Source organism: Erythrolamprus reginae, chromosome 1 (assembly GCF_031021105.1).
Source record: "Erythrolamprus reginae isolate rEryReg1 chromosome 1, rEryReg1.hap1, whole genome shotgun sequence".
Lineage (NCBI taxonomy): Eukaryota > Metazoa > Chordata > Lepidosauria > Squamata > Dipsadidae > Erythrolamprus > Erythrolamprus reginae.
This window is the reverse complement of record NC_091950.1, coordinates 285,208,193-285,224,736: the sequence shown is the minus strand read 5'-3', so window position 1 is coordinate 285,224,736 and position 16,544 is coordinate 285,208,193. Positions and strand designations below refer to the sequence as shown.

At 36.3% G+C, this 16,544-nt stretch overlaps 2 protein-coding genes across 3 annotated transcripts in view; both read right to left on the bottom strand.

The window, feature by feature from the left end:
* ZNF292 (zinc finger protein 292) overlaps positions 1-16,544 on the bottom strand; it is a 34,479-nt gene that overhangs the window by 15,559 nt on the left and 2,376 nt on the right. For both annotated transcript variants that reach the window (XM_070733170.1, XM_070733171.1), the window contains exons 2-6: positions 7,589-7,743; positions 7,380-7,458; positions 6,669-6,804; positions 3,610-3,812; positions 2,161-2,297 (exon numbers count right to left, since the gene is read on the bottom strand). In XM_070733170.1, coding sequence (XP_070589271.1) covers positions 2,161-2,297; positions 3,610-3,812; positions 6,669-6,804; positions 7,380-7,458; positions 7,589-7,743 — 710 coding nt within the window. The remainder of the gene's footprint in view (positions 1-2,160; positions 2,298-3,609; positions 3,813-6,668; positions 6,805-7,379; positions 7,459-7,588; positions 7,744-16,544) is intronic.
* Positions 10,310-12,030, bottom strand: LOC139158130 (ribosome biogenesis regulatory protein homolog). Its single transcript, XM_070735551.1, has 2 exons — positions 11,986-12,030; positions 10,310-10,933 (listed from the first exon to the last, which is right to left on the bottom strand). The coding sequence occupies exons 1-2, from the start codon at positions 12,028-12,030 to the stop codon at positions 10,310-10,312; spliced, it is 669 nt and encodes a 222-aa protein (XP_070591652.1).

The following is a 16,544-nucleotide window of genomic DNA, read 5'->3' as shown; positions in this document are numbered from 1 at the left end:
TCATCTTTTCTCTGCCACTGTTAAATCACTTTCTGATCCAAATACAACTGACTGCTATCCATTTCATACACATGACTGAACGTATTCAGATGGTTCATCTGGGTCCTTTATAGAAGTGTTTCCCAACCGTGGCAACTTGAAGATATCTGGACTTCAACTCCCAGAATTCATTTGCTGGCTGGGGAATTCTGGGAGTTGAAGTGCAAATATCTTCAAGTTGCCAAGGTTGGGAAACACTGTTTTATAAAACTGTGTAGTTTTCAGCACTCTATTAGGCAAATGGGTTGAGGATCTGGTCTGTAACAAGCAAGAGGCAGCACTTAGGCTGTTGATAAAATTGCTCTCCAAATGGTCTTTCTCTATTGGCCAATTCCAGAGGGCTCCTTTATTCTCAGAAGACCTCTGGCAGATGAAGCAAATAGAAATGCTTCTTGAAGTACAAGTGGACAACAACAAAGAGAAAATCTGATTGAACACAGATACATGCCCAGTTCTGGCCTATTCCAGCAATAAAGTTGGTAAATTGTGAACCAGCAGCCCTTTTGCAGGTGGTTAACTATCTTTAGCATTAAGAGCTACCCAGCGGAGTTACTAATGAGCCCTTGTTAGGATATTTTGCTTAAATCCACTTGGATGGGGTCTTTGTAATGACTGAGACATTGTTCTGTGCCATTAACTAGGATTCTTTCTGGCATGTAATTTTCTAAAAAGTGGACACAGTGCCCCTTCAGTTATCTAATTACCTGTCCTTTGGGCAGCTGGCAGGAAGGATAGTTTCTGTTAGTACAAGGTACATGGTTGTTAGGGTTTGCCATTGTAAATTACCTATTGTAGTCTCTTGTACTATCACTTTAAATATTTTGGGCTGGTTCGCCATAAGAGGGCGCCAGTACTCCTTCCCTCAATGATGCTTTAACGCTCATTCGTTTTTTGCTTTGCCTTGAGGGGGGAGTGTGTTTGCTTAGTGCTTATTATATTGTATGGCTTAGTGCTTGTTATGGATTGTTTCTGTTTTGTATATATGTAAATAGTACTTATTAAGCATAACTAAGTCTCTGTCTTTTTTTTCTTTGGTTTTGCCACACATCCACACTGTGTTAAAATTCTCTGCTCAGTGTATCTCAAAGGTCTCATAGCCTAGCTATACCAGGACATACCAACAGTTTCTAAGATCTGGGAGGCTGTGAATTCCTCAACAGGGAGGGGGCAAGGCCAGCAGCTCTTAAAGGTACAGTGGTACCTCTACCTAAAAACGCTTCCACTTATGAACTTTTCTAGATAAGTACCGGGTGGTCAAGATTTTTTTGCCTCTTCTCAAGAACCATTTTCCACTTACAAACCCGAGCCTCCGAAACTGTAACCAGAAAAGGCAGGGAGAAGCCTCTAGGAATCTCATGGGAGGAAACAGGGCCGGAAAAGGCAGGGAGAAACCTCTGTGGGGCCTCTCTAGGAATCTCCTGGGAGGAAACAGGGCCTCCACCCTCCCTGTGGTTTCCCCAATTGCACGCATTATTTGCTTTTACATTGATTCCTATGGGAAAAATTGCTTCTTCTTACAAACCTTTCTACTTAAGAACTTGGTCATGGAACAAATTAGGTTTGTAAATAGAGGTACCATTGTATTATGTTCTTCCTCAACATTTTCAAACCTAACTTAACTAAATACTAAAAGTAAAATTTTGAATGTTACCCTAGAAGAATGGGAAATTGCAATGTCAACCGTGTTCTAACATAAGTTTATGTTTATTTTAAAAAATCTGGTTATTACCATGAAATGGTAATAAAAATATATTGTAACAAGAAGATTTCATAACCTCACAAAAATATACCATGAAATGCAGAAAGGATTATAAAAATAATGTGTACAACATGTATTTATAGAACATTAAATTTTTAATGAAAAAAACACACACACAGAAACTGATGTTTTTAAGATTTTAAAACTAATGTTGCTATATAATAATCAATAAGCTACATGACCTTTAATTTTTTTTAAAATAACAGTAAGTGCCTTGGTAATTTGACAAAAGCCTTTATTTGGCCAATAAAGAATCTATTCTATTCTATTCTATCCTAGTCTATTTTTCTATTCTATTCTATAAAGAATTCTAAATGCGACACGTGCTGGCCACAACAGAGTTCAAACAGACTTGAACCTACCATGCACAATACATCTCTCCTTGCTGTAGCTGCCGAGACAAGAATGCTGCACACAGAATCAGAGCACTCTTTTCATCTCCTTCTGATTCTAGATTACATATCATTTCTAAAGCATCTTTACAGTCTATATCTGTAATCTGTAGGACAAGAGAAATCATGATCAATAAAACCTTTATTTTCAAATGAACAACAATTTGATAATAACATTTCAAAATGCTGGGACCTTTCAAAAATAAATGGGTTGGATATTAACAACTAAAATGTTAATTGAATTATCTTCCTATTACATATTTATTAATTCTCCTTTTCTTCCACATTAATATTGTTCATTTCTAATAATGTTTCGAGGCAAATGTCAAGCCTTTCAAGGTGCACATGAAACCTTGGCGTTTCAGTTCATGTGCCTATGTTTGAAGTAAAGCCAGAGTTATTTTTCAAAAATAAAACAAATTATTATATATTAAATCTATTACCCAAACTGTGATTCTATGCATATTGCAGAAGAAAGGGGAAAAAAAAGAAAGATAATACGTCTTCCAGCCACTCTTGACTTCTAGTGACCATCTGGAGTATTATCTACAGTTTTCTTAGCAAGGTATTTTGCAACTGGTTTGCTACTACCTGCTTCCTAGGATTCAGAAAGGGTGACTGGCCTTAGATCACCCAGCTACCTTTGCACCTAAGGTTGGCACTAAAACTCACAGTCTCCCACTTACTAGACTGCCTATCTAGTGCAATAGCTACTTCAATTACTTCATATCTCAAATGCTGCTGCAGAAAACCAGACCCAAATTATCATCTATTATTTCAATATTTTTTAAAAAATCAGTAGAAATAGCCTTTGACTTAGGTAACTCCAATGACATATGACGGAACTTCCAGTCACAGCTGTAGTAAAAGCCCATTTGGAAAAGGTGGATACATTTAACTGATTTGTTTCAGTGGTTCCCTTAACGACCACCATGTATATTGTTGCACGACTGGGTACAATGTATGACAGAAATTATTATTCCAATTGTGGTAACAAGTTGAGGACTAACAGTAATGAAACACTGTTGCTAATCAATTGCAAAATAAATGCAAGAAATTGGAAGATTAATTCCTGAAAACCACAATTTTGTCTTATATAGGTAGCCCTTGTTTAGCAATCACAATTGGGCCTGGTAACTTGGTCATTAAGTAAAAATTGTCACTAAGTGAATCTGTGACTATATTTATGACCTATACATTTATTTCATAATTTTCAGATTATAATAATAATAATAATAATAATAATAATAATAATAATAATAATTTATTAGATTTGTATGCCGCCCCTCTCCGAAGACTCGGGGCGGCTCACAACAAGCGATAAAACAATATTGTACAGGCACAATATTATGGTTTCCAATACTTCCCCCTTTAGAGAAAGGAATTTTGTTTTGAGAAACAGACATAAAATGTACTCACCTCTTGCATTAGTTTTTCATTTGGTGATCCAGAACAAAGACAGACCAAATAGGTTTGCTTAAAATTGCCTTTGCTGCTGATTTCTGGGTGGTCTGAGCATAATTTTGCTAATGCAGTTGCTTGAGATAATTGCTTTGTTTTCACCAAATGCTTAATTCGCATATCCAACAGCACAGGGCCTTCGAAGGCTAAAAAATTATTCACTGAAAGACAGACCATTGCAGGCAATATTATTTCCCCATATAATTAGCATATCAAATCTGCATAACCCTGTTAATATGCAAGACAAATATAAATATTATTAGAAAAACTGTAATTATAGAAAGATCAATAAACCAAATGGCTGGACAAGGTAAAGTCAATTTAGTTCTAACAATAAAGGGCAAGAATCTCAGTTCTTCAATGTTATGATCAAATTAATTGTAGCTATATAAAATCAAATAACACATGCCAGATCTGAATAAATGAAATATTCTCATTGAATATTTCATTTGCACAACTATTCCATTTGCACAACAGCATGTGAAATTGACAGTGTTGCTTCCTAAGTGGACAGTTTGATTTCACAGAAGTTTGATTTACTTGAAGTTATATTCAGTTTTTTAAGTGTTCCCTTTATTTTTTTGAGCAGTGTAGATTGAAAGCAGACCCAGGCCAGTATTTGACTCCCATGAATTCCCATGTCTCAGCACTGACACAGTCAATTGGTTGGTTTTGTTCTTCCTACGCAAAACAGGTGTACACAAACAGAAAACATGTTTGACTTACAACTTTAAACAAATACAAATGTGTTCTACAAGTTCCCTGAACTTTAAATTGATCATGACTTGGCAGACACAAAACCTGGGACATTTTGTTATTCTGAGGTTTGGCCAATTTTTATTTTTATTTTTCCAAGGATACAGAAATGATTTCACAGACCAAGTAGACCCCAATCTTTGGGGTGCTTTCCTTTCCCTCCCTTCTTTGCCAGTAATCACCTGCATTGACTGCCAGCATCCCAGTGTAGCATATCTTATCAAATACTTCAACTTACACAATGTATCTCTTCACTTTCCCTGCCCAAAGCTGTCACTATCATCAAGATAATATTCAATCCTGAATCCACGAGCCAATCACATTTCAAACCATATCTAAACACACAGGCTTTGGATACTAACCAACTGCAAAAGATTACTTTTCAACTGTTTTCAGTATGTATTCAATCCTCGCTGAGGAAACACTATAATCATTGTAGTAGTTCAGGGAAAAACTGAGCTACCATGATTTTGTGCAATTAGTGAATAAACGGGCCAGTTTAAGACTGTTTTTGTTAAGCCATTGATATAATAAATATCTAATTAATGTATGTGTAAAAAGTGGTAGAAATTGGGAAGAATAAATGAGAAACCAAAGAAACCAGATGGTTTATTCATAGTTATGACTCATCTATAAATATAAAACTACTGTACACAATACAGGAACAAAACTATACCACCAAGAGTAATTTTAATTAATAACAAACTCAATTGCACCACAGATTTTCCCCAGCCTGGCTGGATTCAGATGTCTTATAATATGAAAACTGATACTCCAACAGGTAAACCAATTGCTTTAATTACTTTAGGAAGGTGATGAAATTAGATAAATGGAATAGATAGCAATATCATTCAGCTAAACAGATACTGAACAGTTTTTCTGTAATGAACTCTTTGCCTGTGCCCATGTTTTCCAAAAGATGGAAAAAATGGGGGTGAAGTGGTTGCTGAATGTTAACAAATTCTAAATTTAGTCTTATCCAACTTGATATTACAGATGGAACATACAGGAAATAGTATAAGGGCAGACTAGATGGACCATGAGGTCTTTTTCTGCCGTCAGTCTTCTATGTTTCTATAATCCATTATTATTTATTAGAGGAGAAAAGACAATCATAATATAGTTAATAAAATAATGATAACTAAACTGATAAAACATGATTTGCTAAGATTCTTACAAGAAGAAAAATTCTAATTCTTTTAATAATTCAGATTAAGATGGATGGCTTTATGATTTATTTAAGTAAATAAGATACACATTTTTAAATGTTACAAATTATCACTCTACACTAATGTAAAGCAAACAATGAAAATATTTAACAGAAGAAATGAAAATGTTTTATATGAATATTAGAAAGATTAAAATGTACATGTAATTTGACTGTTAACACAAAATAATAAAGGTTCAAAACCATAATGACTTAGCTCTGTGGTTCAAAGAAATATAGGCTTAGTGTCAAAAAAGGTTGCCTCTTAGCTCCAGTTATAAACTCTATTTATTGTTATAATTGTTAAAATTTGTATTACATATCATTTTGTATGTAATACAAAATTTGTATAGTAAGATAGACTACAACAATTTAAGAAAACATTCCAGCAAAAGGTAGTGATTACTTAAAACTATTAGCAATACACATCTTAGAACTGTACTCAGGCAGAGAGTTATATATTCTTCTGTTATCAAAACAAAATACTGTAACTGGAGAAACAGGATTTTGATAATATGTAGCAAGATAATAAATATCACAGTGAAAGTACTCCATTTATTTATTTATTTTTAAAAAACCTTTCCTTTGATGTCAATCAAATTTATGTAGAAAATAACTTCCATTCATCGTTTTAAAATTGAGACAAATTGTCTGCAAAAATTTGGTCCCAGCCTTTTTGGAGCCTTCAACATAAGAATTACCACAAAAGCAAACTAAAAGCCAAGTATATTATCAAATTGAATGTTGTAAGACTCCAATTGGAGTCTTAAACTAATTTAATTAAAAGAATTTTTAAAAATCCTTTTCATCTGTTTGGGGTTTTTTGGTACAGTATATATGAGTCTTTATATACAATTGCAGCCTATCATCATATATGAAGATATCTGCAAACTAAGACAAGAATAATAACTAGTTTGAGTTGATGAATGAAAAAGTTAAAGAGATACAGCATCTTCATAATATTTGTGATATAAAAATATTAAAAGAGCAGTATCATGAAAAAAATTTTTTTGCTGAGCAGTAATTAATTTCCCCCCACAAATTATCATTTTACCTGTATCGCAATCTAGCAGCTCTTGGGAAAGAATGTTGCGAAGAACTGGATTCTTCCATGCTCCATCCTCTTGGGCAAGAACAGATAAAATATGTAATTGATGGCTGCCATTTTGCATTAATTTTGTATGCGCCATCTGGAAAAAGAAGAGAATTCTTTATAGCAAGTGACAGAAAATTATATTTGCTCCAACATATTTATCCTCAAAATTCCAATACTTTCACTAATTGCCATGCTTAAAAACATAATGCAAACCTACATTTTTTCGCATGTTGACTTAAACACATTTAAAACTAGTAAATAAAATCATGGAATTATCTAGTGATCTTGATATAAGAACAGTGTAACATTTCTTTGTTTCATTAATTTGCTGCCTTTATTATAATTATACAATATAAATATTGTCCTTCTCTAGCTTTCTATTCTCCTCTTGAATATAGAAGATTCTAATTAGAATTATAAGTAAGGGTGATATGGAATTCTAAAATGTTAAGCAAAGTGCTAAACTGTGAATTATGACCGGTTATTAAACAAAGCTACAGCTTGTTTTCTTTTACACATAAATCATTTTAAGTGAAGAATGATAATCATAATGATTTTTTAACAAAGAAAACCAATAATCTTACAGGTTATTAGTACAATTGCAATAGCACATATGGACTTTATTTTATAGAACTAATGTATACATTAGCTGTCAAATAAGATACCCACTTGAATAAATGACTGAAACTCTTTCCATCGATTTTCAGGCAGTTCAATAGGCAAGCATAACAAAAGTTCAGCATAGCTTCTGAAAAAGCAAATGGAACAATGTAAAGATCAGCATTAAGTGCCCAGAAAAGAGTTCTATTACTTTTTAAATTTAACAAATGTTAGCTTTATAATAAATTAGAAAACAAAATTATATATAATTTACTTACATAGCTAAGCGTTCAAGCACAAAGGCTACATTTTCACACTCGGAGGTAAGGTAAGGTCTTGCTTTTATATATCCATGAATTGCCTGTGTGTATACCTCCAACAAAGGCAAGGGATCCTCAGAGGTCTTCCACTTTTCTGCATATTCAAAAAGGGTCTGTTTATAAAATAAAAATTCATCATGAGGGTCATCATGAAAGCATAGGTTATAATTTGGAGAAATGGAATTTAGTATATCAACTATTGCTTTATGAGCATACTATTTACATTCTTAGAACTAATGCACCAATAGATAAGATTTTATTCCTTGAAATCTTTGATTTCCAGTTATGTGAAAACAGAACATTTAGAACCTGACCCATAGAATCAAGTATTGCAGTATCTATAGATGAAACTAAAAAAATTAGAATATCGTGCAAAAGTTCATTTATTTCAGTAATGCAATTTAAAAGGTGAAACTTAATATATGACAGAGACTCATTACATCAACAGAGAATGGAAATTTTTAAATCTTATTTGGAAACCCAAGACCCAGAGTTTGGAGGAAGGATGGAGAGGTACAAACAGCAAGATGCTTGAAGTCTTGTGTGAAATTTCCAGTTTGTGTTGATTTGGGGAGCCATGTCATCTGCTACCGTTGGTCCACTATACTTCATTAAGTCCAGGGTCAACACAGCCATCTACTGGGAGATTTTGGAGCATTTCATGCTTCCATCGAAAGCTGAGTTTTATGGGGATGTTGACTTCAATTTTCCAGCAGGACGTGACACCTTCCCACGCTGCCAAAAGCAGCAATATCTGGTTCAATGACTGTACGATTACTGTACTTGATTGGCCAGCAAACTTGCCTGTCCCGAACCCCATAGAAAATCTATGGGACATTGCCAAGAGAAAAATGAGAGACATGAGACTGAACAATGCAGAACAGCTGAAGGCCCCTATTGAAGCATCCTGGTCTTCCATAACGCCTCAGCGGTACCATAGCTGATAGCTTCCATGCCACACCACATTGAGGCAGTAATTGCTGCAAAAGGGGCCTAAACCAAGTACTGAGTACATAAGCATGCTTATACTTTTCAGAGATCTGATATTGTTCTATGTACAATCCTTGTTTTATTGATCGCATGAAATATTCTAATTTTCTGAGATGGTGAACTTGGTTTTTTTTCATGAGCTGTAGTTTCACCTTCTAAGTTGCATTACTGAAATAAATGAATTTTTGCACAATATTCTAATTTTTCCAGTTTCACCTGTATGTTACGGACCCTATAAAAAGCTGTATTCCTCAATAGTTAGTGCAATAACTTCAATCAGACAATAATCAATGTTTGGACATTGATTAGGCTTTATATGATATCTTGATTTCTAATTATGCTCAATATTCAGATATTGAAGGAGTAGATGCAAGAAATAATTTCAAAACAGAAACACAACTCTATGAAGGGTGATGTTTTAATAGCAATGACGATGAAAATTATTTTAAAATGGCAGTGTAGTGGCACTTGATTAAAATATGCAATAAAAAGTGCAGATTATATTATATACTAATGTTATAAGGAGGAGTTTTCAACATATAACAAGAGCACAAAAATTGTTTTTAAAGAAACAATCTACTTTGACAATGTATTTAATTATGTTTCTTACACTTTCTTTAATGGTTAGCACCTGCAGTTGAATAAGCTGTGCATGACGGTAACGCAAGGACAATCCAATCTGCTTCAAGATAAGATTCTTAAGTTCGAAATGAGAAAAATGTATGAATGTGGAAGGAACTCAAAACTATTCTATTCAAATTCTGGGGCATGAATGTGAAAAAAACCCAGAAATGTTGTCTCCTGTTATCTGTCAGGAAAAAGGTTGTATTTCAAAAAAATTGGAATAGGATGAAATTAGTTTAAAGTTAGGGTATTGCAAGTTCTGTTATTTTATAAAAGGTTTTTCCGTAACACCTCTTCACAATGTGATTCTTAAAGCCTGCTCCTCTTTAACTTTTCATCAAAACAGGGCAGATGGATTGCTGTTAAGACGTGATGACTATAATATTTCAAACTATTGATACTTGATACTTTGAATATTACAAAACATAAATGTAGTGAAAGTTGAGGCAAAATGGATCACAAATTTGAGGCACATGATACATTTCTATATAAAAGGAAGAGAGGGTTAGCAATCCATTGCTGAGAACAACTGACCCAACTGTTGAGAGCTGAGGACAGGGAAAAGTGTAATAAAAATCCACTAATTATCTTTTCCTTAACAATATAATCTTACAAACACAAAACTTTTCTTTTTCTCAATGTATGGGAAAATGTAAACAGTAAAGGAAGGAAGTAGCTAAAATAGGATTCATTGCCAGGTTTTCATTTCTATTCCAATCCCAAGATGCTGTGACTAAATAAAAAGTGTCAGTCAGAACACAAAGGTTCACACTGATGAAGATCTCATCAGACCATACATTGTGTGCACAATTATTAGGCAAGTTGTATTTTGGAGGATTAATTTTATTATTGAATAACTACAGTGCTCTTGATCAATCCTAAATGTTAATAAATCTCAAACGTGAATACAGTAGAACCTCGACTTACGAATTTAATTGCTGCCGGAAGGAGGCTCGTAAGTCGAAAAGCTCGTATGACGAAACATTGTTTCCCATAGGAAACAATGGAAAAGCGATTAATGCGTGCAAGCCCAAAAATCAGTCCCTGTCAGCGGCCCAGCCACCTTCACCCGTCTTCGCGGAGCTGCTTGTTGACGGCGCGGGTGAGGTCCAGGGCGGGCTTCTTGCTACTCAGGCTGCGGGCCAGCTCCCGGTGCCGCTTCTTCTCCCCTTCCAGGTGGCCCAGCAGCAGCTGGAAGCGCCGCTTCTTGCCACGGGCCGTGTTGGTCTGGGCGACGGCGGGCTCCTTGGGCAGGCGAGGCTGGAAGCGGCCCCGGGAGGCGGTGGAGACGCGAGCCAGGGCGGCGACGCGGCTCATCTCGGCTCGGTCTTGGTGGCCCGTTGGGTGGAGGTCGGCGGCCGGGCGGCCCCGCTGGGCGCGCGCCAGGTTCTTCAGGCGGTTGAGCTTGTTGCGCGCCACCCGCTCACACTTCTCGTGGCGCCGCTTGGCGAACTGGTCCTCCATGGGGTCCGCCGAGTCGGGCACTTCCATGAGCCACTCGCGGGAGGGGTCGCCGCCGGCTCGGCGGTAACCCCAGCGCCGTTTCCACTCTTGGGCGGCTTCGTCCCAGACAAGCGTGCCGCGCTTCTTGCGAGTCGGCTGGATGCCCTTGAGGCGCGCGAACTGCTCCCACTTGGTGAGCGGCTGAGGTTTGGGCAGCGGCTTCTCCCTGGGCAGGTGCGTCGACGGCTCGGAGGAGCCCCATCCCGGGCGGAGCAGCCTGAGGGGTCCGGTGTGGCGCTGCCTCCTCCCGCGCCCCGCCCCCGCTCGGCAATCGGCTCGGCGGACCGCCCGGCATAAGCGGCGCTTTCGTGCCTCTCGGGCCGGGCAGACAAGAGGTGCGGCGCTCCCATGGGGAAGGGAGAAGGCGGCGGCTCAAGCCCTTCCCCGTGCACCCCTCCGGAGGAGCCTCTCTGGCGGTTGTCCGGGCGGGTAAAGGTGGCTGGGCCGCTGACAGGGACAGGCGGTGAGCGCTCGTATCCCGAATTTGGGCTCGTAAGTAGAACAGAAATATCCCTCCCCTCCTAGCTCGCATCTCGAAATGCTCGTATATAGAGCAGCTCGTATGTCGAGGTTCTACTGTATTTAAGAAAGTAAAAGTGAATATCTATGTGTGCACAATTACTGGGCAACTATTAATATGCAGAAACTATAATACCACTAAATGAAAAATGACAATTTGCCCATCTCACTCGTTTACTTGCATCTGTGAAAGTGAAAACGCTAAACAACTCAAAAGGTTCATATATTTCTGACAGTTCAAAATCCGTGACCAATATAGCCACCCTTCTTTTCAATAATAGTCATAAGTCTTCCAATTCATGAAGTCTGTCAGTTTTTTGATCTGTTGACAAACAACTTTTTGTGCAGCAGCAACCACAGCCTCCCAGAGAGGTGTACTGTTTTCCTTCACTGTAAATCTCCTGTTTAAGAAGGGCCTACATATTCTCAATAAGATTTAGGTTCAGGTGAGGAAGGGGGCCATGCTATTATTCTCTCATTTTTAAGGCCTTTACTGGCTAGCCGCCCAGTGGAATACTTTGGGGCATGTGATGGAGCATTGTCCTGCATAAGAATCATGGTCTTCTTGAAAGATGCAGACTTTTTCCTGTACCACAGCTTGAAGAAAGCAACTTCTAAAAACTGGCAGTAGGTTTGGGACTTGATTTTGAGTACATCTTCAACCTGAAAAGGTCCAATTAGCTAATTTTTATTAATACCAGCTCATATCAGTACCTCACTGTCACCTTGCTGGTGTCTGAGTTGAAGTAGAATTCTGTGCCCATTATTGATCTAGCCATGAGCCTACCCATCTGGTCCGCCAAGTATCACTCTCATCTCATCAGTCCATAAAATATTTGAGAAATCTGTCCTCAGATATTTCTTGACCCAGTCTTCCCATTTCAACTTACGGTTTTTTTTGTTCAGTGGTGGTTGAGTTTCAGCCTTCCTTGCTTGGCCATGTCTCTGAACATTGAACACCTTATACTTCTGGGCAGTCTAGGTAAGTTGCAGTTCTGGAGTATGGTAGCACTGGAGCATTATGGATTCCTGGTAACTTCATGTTTGAGTCTTCTCAAATATTTACAAGTTAGTGTGCATCTTTTTTTCTCAACATGGTTCTTGCAGCCCTGTTGACTATTTGCAACAAAACATTTGATGGTTCTGTGATTATACCCCAATATCTTAGCAATTTCAAGAGTGCTACAACCCTCTGAAAAAGACTTTTGACAATTGTTGATTTTTCAGAGTCAGTTGAATCTCTTTTTTTTGGCCCATTTGGTCTGAGGAAAAGAAGCTGCCTAATAATTATGCTCACCTTGATATAAAGTGTTAATTTCCTTAGGTGAAACCCTCCCTCATTACACAAATAGATATCACCTGATATGCTGATATCCACTAAGCACTCAGGTTTATACAGCCTGGAGGTGGAAATATGCATAAAAATGATATGGTCAAAATACTCACTTGCCTATTAATTGTGCACATAGTCTATTTGGAAATAACAGCACTAAACAGATAACTAGCACGTATAATAGTACACACTACCAAAAAACTAGCTAGAATGTCAGATTAAGCCTACCGAAATCCAGGGTCATTTGCCTTGGTCACAAACCTCACTAATTTCCTATGTGCCTTTCTCTCCTCTGCATAATTTACCTCATATGATTGTATCCAGGATTAAAAAATGAGAGAGAGAATAACATGCAGTTCTCTAAGCTCACTGGAAAAAAGGCAGAATAAAGGTATCATATATAGAATAGCCACAATTAAAAAGAGCTGGGATGGGAGAGAGAAAAGACAGCATAACTATGAGGCCTAAAATGTTTAAAACCATCGTTCAAACTGAATGTATCACCAATATGGTTCCTATCTCTGTATTAGAGGTGTGACTCAAGTTTGGAAACCTAGTAATCAGTCTAAAAAATTGTTTACAATGGCTGCTCTTTTAGCATCCTCTCAATTTTAAAAAATTGTACAAAATCTTCTATTATCATAAAATTGGTAAGAAATCAAGGTATTGACATCTTAGAGCAGGGGTGTTAAACCCGTGACCCGTGGGCCGAATATATCATGTGCTGCCCCTCTCCTGCCTGGTTTAGCAAAGGGGGGGAAAGTCCTGATACATCACGTGACACTGCTGTGAGGACATGAGTTTGACACCCCTGTCTTAGAGCTTTTATTCTCTTTTTGATTTTGAGCCTATAAATAAAGTTTAAGTGCATTATTAGGATCAAAACTGTTTTCTGACCTTTGTATAGTATAAGCACACTATGGAATTGTATTTGACAATCTAAACAATAGAAGAAACTTGAATCCATAGTTCATTATGGATATTAAACTTCCAAATAAAACATCTCACTTATGCAGCTGTTTCATCACGAACAAAATGTAAAGTAAAATTCAAGCAATCTATAAATGAATTACTATCAATTCTCAGCACAAAATATACATACCCACAGCTCTCTTCACTGCTCAAGATAGGATCCTCCTATTATACACATAAGCTAGTTAATCAACTGGACAGAGTATCTTTAGTTCTGTCTAAAACCTCTATATTGCCCTTACTGCAATTAAGTAAACTTGAACAAAGGAATTTGTATGAGAATGGTATTCAAAAATTGACTAGAAAGATGGTTGAATGCCTTTCCTTTTAAAATTTATCACTGCTTAATAAATGTGCCAGAACAAGACAGAAATTTTTGAGTAGGAGTTCCTCCTTGATTCTTCTATATACAACAGGAAAATGTGAACAATGTTCTTTTGTTTCAGTTACTTCTTTGTTGTCTAAAAGTGCAGTCACAGGTTATATTGGAAGAAGTGGATTTTCCTATATCAGGGGTCCCCAAACTTGGCAATTTTAAGACTTGTGGACTTCAACTCTCAGAATTCTCCAGCCAGCAGAGCTGGCTGGAGAATTCTGGGAGTTGAAGTCCACAAGTCTTAAAGTTGCCAAGTTTGGAGACCTCTGTCCTATATGATGTCAATTCCCTACTATTGTTGTTATTTACACAGTGAGAGAATGATTATAATAATTTGAAGAAAAGTTTTTTATGTAACTTATTGGATTCTTTCTCTCACTCTCACTTGTTTTTAAATTGCCTTAATCTAGCTTTAGTTTGGTTTTATAGAAAATGGATTTTTGCTATATAGCCGAAAGAAAATGTTACACTTAAAAATGATGGGAATCAAACACCTCACTACCTTGTAATTAGGATCTCTATTTAACTGACTTGCCTGTTTCCAGCAGTTTTCCTTTGCGCAAAATGGGCTTCTGCTGGAACAGAAAGAAAAATATAGGATCAAGGAAATAATTCTCTTTGCTGCTGAACCCTCCCCCTGGTTGAATAAGTAATTTTTTGTTATCTGTCTTAATTTGTCTTTGTGGACTGAAACGTATGAAGTGAAATAACTGGTTGCATGTTAGGATATCCCTGGCTCAACCTATCATTAACTATCCTGTCTTACACCCCACGTTTAATGAAAGAAAATAAAAGAAGAGAAAAAAATTGTACTATATTTACTCATACTGATTCTTTTTTAAAGCGATGCCCTAAGAAGCATACAAAATTAGAATAAAAGTATCTCAAGGGTAATTCCAACAGTGGCAACCATACTGTATTATTAACCATACTGTATTATTAACCAGACAGTATTATTAAAAATCCTGTGTGGTAAACTATTCTGGTCACCACCTTATAGATAGATGGCATTGTCCAACCACATTTTTGAAGAGTATTATTAGCTAGTTGTCTAAATGTAGTGAAACTTTGCATTTATTTGTATATTTGATGACCTAAACAATGAATTGAAATTATGATTGGCCATTTAAAAAAAAAATTTAGATTTTATTTGACATATATTTTGCTTTATTTCGTTCCGATGGGGAGCATTTACTATTTAATTAGAAGAATTTTCCCAATTACAGGTAGTCCTTGACTTACAACAGTTCATTTAGTAATCTTATGGCACTGAAAAATGTGATTTATGACCATTTTTTGAGTTTTGACTTTTGCAGCATCCATCTGATCATGTGATCAAAATTCAGATGCTTAGAAACTGGCTAATATTTATGAAGGTTGCAGAATCCCAAGCCAGATTCACTTAACAACTGGGGCATGAAAGGTCGTAAACTGGGGCAAAAGTAACTTTCTCAATAAGTCCAAATTTTGGGCTCAATTGTGGTCATTAGTCCAGACTATTTGTATTCATTTTAAAGCTTTTGACTACATTTTTATTACTACATCATACTCGGGACTGCTATGCGCAACTACTGGTAGGCCTTATTGTAGAATGACAATACAGAAATATGATGTGACAAAAATGATAATATGGAAATAAATGTATAAAATGATAACTGTTAATGGCTTCAAACAAGAGCTCTGTATTTGTGCATCTATTTCATGGTTACTTCATACACGTTCACCTTTTACTCGAGTATTTAGCAATATCTAACCATGGTCAAATGACAGGAGAGTAGCATACACATGAAATTGAAAACATTGTTTTTAATAAGAAATCCCCAGTGGAAAGAGACTTGAGGTTTAAAATACGATTCAATTTATATATATATATATATATATATATATATATATATATATATATATATATATATATATATGGCATTTTCATATATAAAAGTCATTTTCTAATGATGCTTGCATTGATAGAAAATGATATGTAAATTGATACTATGTAAAGAAGTTCTTCAAGAAGTTTACAATATGTAATAAAAGTAAAAACATTAAGATATATCACAATAGCATACAAATATCAACATTTAAATGATTAGGTGAAGTACACATTGCATCCATGACTCCTTCATAATCTGGACTATTACACTGAACCCAATGGCAGAATGATTCTAAGTCTCAAACAACATAGGGTATTGAGACTAGCATCTATATAGAGGTTGAAGAAATTCCACTATTTTAGTGAATACACTCTGAAATTCTTAATGTAACATATCATGGATATCACACTCCAGGAACCAACTGATATGGCAAAGGTTCATTATTATAATCTGCTCAATACTTTGTTTTTTTGAAATTGAATTTGAATCATTGACTTTAGAAAAGTTTTATAGTCAAAAACATCTGATTTAATTACATCAAATAAGTACTAAAAGAACCAAAAATTTTCTCTCATCTTCTCAAGTGTTCCAAGAAAGGATGGAAAATACCAAGCTATTTGGAAGTTGAAGTGAGCAAATAAATTCCTATTGTACAAGCAAATACAGTACAGTATATCTGACATGTGAAGTGTTCCCATATTACTATAACTGATAGATACAGAAATC